Source organism: Atta colombica, unplaced genomic scaffold, assembly GCF_001594045.1.
Source record: "Atta colombica isolate Treedump-2 unplaced genomic scaffold, Acol1.0 scaffold225, whole genome shotgun sequence".
NCBI classification, from domain to species: Eukaryota; Metazoa; Arthropoda; class Insecta; order Hymenoptera; family Formicidae; genus Atta; species Atta colombica.
The window spans coordinates 758,972-765,848 of record NW_017259322.1 but is presented as its reverse complement, the minus strand read 5'-3'; the positions used below and the strand labels follow the sequence as shown (position 1 = coordinate 765,848).

At 31.7% G+C, this 6,877-nt stretch overlaps 2 protein-coding genes across 2 annotated transcripts in view; one reads left to right on the top strand and one right to left on the bottom strand.

Moving 5' to 3' along the window:
• Positions 1-1,459, bottom strand: part of LOC108688083 (SET and MYND domain-containing protein 5) — a 3,909-nt gene extending 2,450 nt beyond the window's left edge. The window contains exon 1 of the mRNA XM_018194180.1: positions 1,294-1,459. Within this exon, the coding sequence (XP_018049669.1) occupies positions 1,294-1,356 (63 nt within the window). The 5' untranslated portion in view covers positions 1,357-1,459. The remainder of the gene's footprint in view (positions 1-1,293) is intronic.
• A 242-nt stretch (positions 1,460-1,701) lies between these two features.
• Positions 1,702-6,877, top strand: part of LOC108688152 (poly(U)-binding-splicing factor half pint) — a 12,304-nt gene continuing 7,128 nt past the window's right edge. Inside the window, exons 1-4 of the mRNA XM_018194297.1 lie at positions 1,702-1,855; positions 3,620-3,674; positions 6,185-6,250; positions 6,512-6,672. Coding sequence (XP_018049786.1) covers positions 1,832-1,855; positions 3,620-3,674; positions 6,185-6,250; positions 6,512-6,672 — 306 coding nt within the window. The 5' untranslated portion in view covers positions 1,702-1,831. The remainder of the gene's footprint in view (positions 1,856-3,619; positions 3,675-6,184; positions 6,251-6,511; positions 6,673-6,877) is intronic.

The window sequence follows — 6,877 nt, the reverse complement described above, 5'->3', positions numbered from 1 at the left end:
TATATATGTATATATATATATTTAATTAGATAGGATTTTATTTGCTCTATTCTAATTCAATATTACAATCACATCTGATAATTATACTTTCTTCATCATATAATTATTTAAATGTTTGCATTATTATTTCACTGTAAATGAATTTATATCTAATATTGTCAAATATTGCATTCAATAGCTATTGTTATTATTATCAGATGTCCCATTTTTGAGGTCATTGTTTCGCTGCCCTATCATATACGTCGAATTATACTATTTTTTTTTAATTAATTGCTATTATTGCATTCATCTTTATGCCCCTGATGAAAACTGTTTAATTTTTCAGAACTTCTGAATAACTACATTCAAATCAAACCAGGATTTTTAATCTTTTGAATATAAGAAGAGCACATTCTGTTAATTACAAGTGAATACTACTGTCAAATTTTAAAAGTTGTGCATAATACTCTCAAGAAGAAACAGCCTAATTTGACGCTAAATGCATTTTGTTACTGCAGGACAGTGCATATCTTTATATAGCCACTTGCATATTATAGAAACTCAGCTGGGAATTAATATCATATCCTCTTTACAATTATGATCTTGTTTACAATTATGCCCTTGTTCCAAATGATTTCTACCTGTTTGAACCATTAAAGGAATTTCTGGAAGATCAACATTTAGCAATGACGTAAAACAGGCAATCTGAGTATAACTCCAGTGTACTAAGAAAGCTTTTTATGCTATCCAAACACTAATGAAATGCTGGAATAGGTATAATTAGTATAGCAGAGAATCATGTCAAAAAATAAAGATAATTTGTATTGTCATAAATGTGTTCTGTTATTCTATATAACCAAAAGTCAGTTTGATTTGAACATATATAACTTTTTATAAAACTTCTCATCTTTTTCATACAAACTAAGACACTTTTTAGAAGTTTGAAGAAAATCTATATCTTCCCTAGAATTCTTTATACATATGAATTTTGAAAAATTCTTGATGAAATCTTATAAAATCTATAAATAAATAAAACCTTAAATCTATAAAAATTTAAGATATTTTTTCAGAAATTATAAAAATCTTAGTGTATTTCAAAATTCACAAATTAAAAAAAAATTCCAAGATTAATTTTCTCAGTATTTCTGAAAAATATTTTAATTCGTATAAAAAGAAAAATGTTCACCAGGGCATACATTCCCCCTCCCTCCCCCCCATTATTTTATCCGCTCTACATTTTACTACTTCACTATCATAGGAAAGAACCACACGGTGAATTATAGAAATGCGGATTTAATCGAAAATACGCCTCACTTTCTCGTCGTTCACCAGCTTGATGAAGAAGCCCTTATCCGCCATAACCTCGTCGTCGATCATTATACCGAGCGGTGATACACCGGGCGGAGGAAAAAAACAAACCTACCGTAGAATTGATGAAATACATTCGAATCCTAACCTTACCATGAACGCGATTCAATGACCGCCGTGAAGGCTGTCACGGATGCACAATCAGCGCACTGCTCGAATCAAATCATTCACTCGCTCCCGCGAGACTCATTTCTATTTTCCTCCAATTCGCGTTGTTTCGCGCGAGCAACGTGTGCTAAATCGCGCTATATAAACATTCGGAGAAATATAATAAATACAAATTTTTTGTTCGATCTCGCAGTGTTGATAACGCGATGTTGAACGAGGAAGTTAGCACGACTTCCGGCGCGCGGTACTTCCGCAAAGAAGAAGTGCCGTACTGCAGTGCTATCGACTCGTCGCGTATTTCGTGGTTTCGTCCAGGAATTTTCGACAGATCCTAATCCTAGGCTACCCACGTCCGTCCAGGAACGGCTCTCGTGGAATGATGAACGGAACAATGGCCATGGTAAACTTCCTTTCTTCGTGGTGACCATCCTTCATCCGCCAGTAATGTGGCTAACCCTTTCGCGGCTTAATGGCGATCGCAGATGTCTATGTTAATTGATATGGTTTACAATTGTCGACCGCGTTTGACGCCTTGGACTGTTATTATATGTGTCACACGACACATTTTTCAATCCTGTTAATTGACTATAGGACAGAGATGGAGACTGAATGTTTGTGTCACTAATATATATTTCTATCAATGTAGTTTAACTTAATTTTGATTTATTCTTTATCCATTTCTAATTGTTAGAACTAAAAAAGATAAAAGTAAGTTATATCAAAATTAAAATTAATTTATAAACAGGCATAAGGCTTAATTCGACCAATGTAAGATTAATTGATAAATATAATTTAAATTCAATTCACTCTTTATCTTTCTAATTTTAAAAATTAGAAAATAATAGACATTATACAAAGTTAATCTTCCATTGATAGAATTAGATCTTAATTTTAATCTTGATTTAATTTACTATTTATCTTTTTCTGATTCTTAAAATTTGAAAAACAAAAAACAAACAACCGAGATTATTATGCCTGTATTCATAATCAGATCTTATACTTAAGGCTTCCTTAAATTTATCTTGAGATGCTCAGCAGCCAATAAAATAATTCGTAGAATATCTAAAGATAAATTTAAGGAAGCCTTAAATATAAGGTTTGACTATAAATATGAATATTAATTTTATGTTGGTACAAGGCATAAGGATCACTTTAACAAATGCAATTGGCTGATAATCCATTGAAATTGACATCTCAATTGATCAATCACATTTGTCATTTTTGTTGTGTTGGCAGATGCGATTGGCCAATTTTAATGAACTAATTGTTAATGTTTGTTAAAGTGACCTTAAATAGAAAACTTCTCTAATTTTCAGCCAATTAACAGGCTTAAAAAATTTGTAATATGACAAATGTAATATCTAACAAGATGTCAAACACAATTGGTTGGTAATTGATAAATAATTTGATTAGTCAATTCATAAAATTCTTTCTCCTGATTGGTCAATGAAGTATTTGTAGCATTAAAGTAGAATGTCCCAAGTGTAGTATATAATGTTTGGATAGTGGAGTTTTCCTCCCCCCCACTACATTCTTTATTACACAAAATAGAGATTCCTCCAAAATATAGATTTATAACTTTCCACACAAAGTGAAATTTTAATTTATTTTCAGATTAAAACACAGTATTTGCAATACAAGTATATTCTGTATATTTCACTGGCGTACATAAAAAGTATTACATATTTTGTATTTAAAATTGAAAGATTGGAAATTTTCTATATTTTATAATTCAAATAATAAAATTTATTGTCAATCTTGGTGTTCGAAATATTAAATAATTTTAATCTTTTATATTAAGGCTGAAATACAAGATACATTTATATGCTCCCATGAAATAGAAAATGTATAATATTTTTATGTGCTTCGCTGAAATATAAAATACAATTGTCTTACAAATATTGTTTTTTAAATAAAAATATTTCAAATACATGCTCAGCACGATGCTGATTATCTGTTATCATTATGTGTGACAAAACATGAGTTTAATGTAGACACAGGAGATGCTAATGCTATGATATGCTATTGAAATCCACTAATAAATTGCTAACATACAATTAACATTTTTTATTTGTTGAAAATATTACACAACAAACTTCTTATAATTTATACAAGTAAATAATATTCATTTATTTTACTTTATATTATTTGTTTTCATTTGCAGGCACCAACGTCGCAAAACAGTGCAGAACCACCAGTGAAGAAGACCAAAGTCGAAGGTAAATTGCTAAGGCAACCAGATAACCGTTATGCCTGTGTTAACTATGATATTATATATATAACTTTGCTAGTGGGAAACGCAAACAGAGAAACGACAGCAAGTCTAATATGTGTATTAAGAGCGAGAACATGATGCGGAAATACAATAGCTCTACTTAGGACACTCAGGTGCTAGTTTTCTCTTTTTTAAAAAATGCTGCCATACTCTATAAAACTGCAGAATGCGTCTATTCCGAAGCAGTTTTGAGCATAAATTTTCGGTAGGCTAGGGTAAATAGATGATGACTGTATGGCGCTTAAATCACACTAATGTATGGATGTCCTTCTGTTCTGAGATGTTACAGCGGAGAGACAGTACAGAATCCGTGGCCTACTACTGAGCGGTGATCACGAACGTGCGCCAAACAAAGAAAGACTACATTCGTTGAACAGTACAAATCAGAGTTTAACAAACTCCCACTACCGTATCTATTGCCGAGTACGATGCATACTTTAGATAGGTCAGCATTTTAGGGCTTAGAGTTTCTCTGTTTCTGATTATGAGCCTCTTTTGAAGAGATGCCATTAATATTCCACCGCTATAAATTATATGTAAAATATTTCTCTTTATTAATATTATCAGTATAATATCGGTTAATATCCACATTTTTACCAATGCAAATTAACTTTAATCTCGGTTTAATTTACTCTTTACTTTTTTTCTAATTCTTAAAAATTAGAAACAGATAAAAGTATGTTAAATCGAGATTAAAGATATTGATAGAAATGAACATATACATTTTTTTTATGTATATGACTCATGTGGAGTTATTACTATCAAAACAGTAATATCTCTACCTGCAAATATATTTAAGAGGCTCGTAATCGGGAGTGGCAATGGCGAAAGGTGTATATTAAATTTGTCATGTACCTATATATTGTATATTTTATATATTTGCATTAGGTAATAATGAAGTCGATAAGTCCCAACACTTGGACGTCGATATAGCCATGAATGTGGCTTAGAAATTGTCTGATTAAATTCCACTTAAATATGACCCGATGAGAACGTGGTATCCATTCCCGTCACACTTTTGCCTTCATATTCTTTTATTCTGCCATCACTAAGCAGGATACGCGCTATTTCGAGACATGTTATAACGATGTCCGAGTGTGCACGTGTATAGGCGATATGAGTGAAAAAAAAATTGACCATTAATATGATTTAGAATTGTGTGACGTTAAACTTTGAGAATCGCGTGTATTCGCGTTCTGGATATTAAATCGAGGGGAAAAAAAAGAATTTCACATATTTGCATTAAAGATTTCTCGCCATTGCTACATGAAAATTGTTAGGTTTGAAAAGTGGTAGGTTGGAGAAGGCAAAGACTAAGAATATGGCGCAGGAAATACACTGAGAGTATTCTCCTTTGCTTTGTGCTTACAGATTTGTGCGTCGCCTCAATCTCGGATAATTTGCGCACAACCGTCATTGCTCAGCCCAGAACACGGTTAGCTGTAAATCGAATAATCGCACAAAACTTTTTAAGAGCCTTTTAATTCATGAAAAGTCGAACTGACTTCTGTTTTTCTGTTTCTGATTTCTGTTTCAGAGACTAGCAGACCAAATTGGTTATGAAACCTAATCTAATTATGACTAGTCTGATTTTTGGGGCTGATTGTGCAAACAGTAATTAAAGCTCAAATTTAATAAGACTCCTCGGCTAATGACTAATTTTACCAAAGTTTTCATACATACGATTAATACGTTCGGTCCATTTTCTCTTATAAGTCGTATCATTTCTGACAAAATTTCTTACCTGTGGTCTTCGTATAATCTACGCTTTGTTTCTTCCAATAGCATGCATCAAACGAGAATTTCTTCGTTTCGATGTTTGCACAAATATATGGTTTTCATATCTACATTTTGCATACATGCGTTATAAATACTTCCACACGCACACATTGACACATACATATACAACCATATTTATTAAAAGTTGTAATATTCCTTGATCGTTTTAATTTCTGTGAACTTACAGTTTGGAGGACGATTTTATCATAGCAGCTGGCATGGCGTCACGGTACTCTCGTGTTAAGAAAGATATTCCACAATACGAATAAGAATAATGCGCCCGCATACATCAATGCGACTAATAGAAGTTTTACTAGCCTAGGGCAATAGGTCATCCGGCTGTTACACATCTCCGTGTACGGATCTGTACATATATAGATGTTTTCCCCCAAAAATTGGTTAAAACAAATGTCTAATTGCTGAGACAGCAGTTATTTTAAATGTCAATTTAAATATATCAAAAAAAATTTTCTCGTGAATTGAATTCTAAAAATATGAAATAATGGCCACCCAAATTTGCTAATGAGAAAGTAATCCCTGAAAAGTAATCAATGATTGAATCATTAAGAAATAACTTGGTGGCGTAACTGGTTTTATTAAAAAGTGAAACGTTTGATATATTCTTAATATTTATCTACTTTAATGCTAATTGTCTAATGCATGATTTCTTTATAGGAAATGCATCAGAGTTCTTACCAGGCCCTATTTATGATCTCAATCAAATAGGTCAAGTTGTTGCTGGTATGTATAACGTTATATATTTTTTTACTTTATATTTGAATCTTTTTATTAATTTAATCCAATTCATCTTAAGAAATGATGTAGAATATTTATAGTGACACATTTTTTTTTAAGTCAGTTCAATTTAAGTAATATTGAGCGTTGACGCAGATTAATGGACGTTTGCTGATAAGATCTGATATGAATAAATATTCTTTGTTCACCTTGAACTATCACTAAATCAGTCTGACTTACACATTTTTCTATTTTATGATTTTGTAGGACCTGGCGCTAAATATCTGACACTGCCTGGAATATTAGGAGCTGGTCTACCGAAAATTTCATCTGAGCAACAAGACACCGTGAACAGGGCGAAGAAGTATGCGATGGAACAAAGCATTAAAATGGTCCTCATGAAACAGACTTTGGCTCATCAACAACAGGTAAATTGTCTTTTAAATTGTCAATAAATTTTGCTCACTTAAATTTAATATTTTTGCTCCATTATGACATTTATGAATGTTAATATTATGTAATGTTACGATTACGCTTTTTGTAGACAATTTTATTTAACATATTATTATTTCACGTATTATTAATTCAACTCATAAACATTTTTATTTTTTTAATTATAAGAATGCATAATGG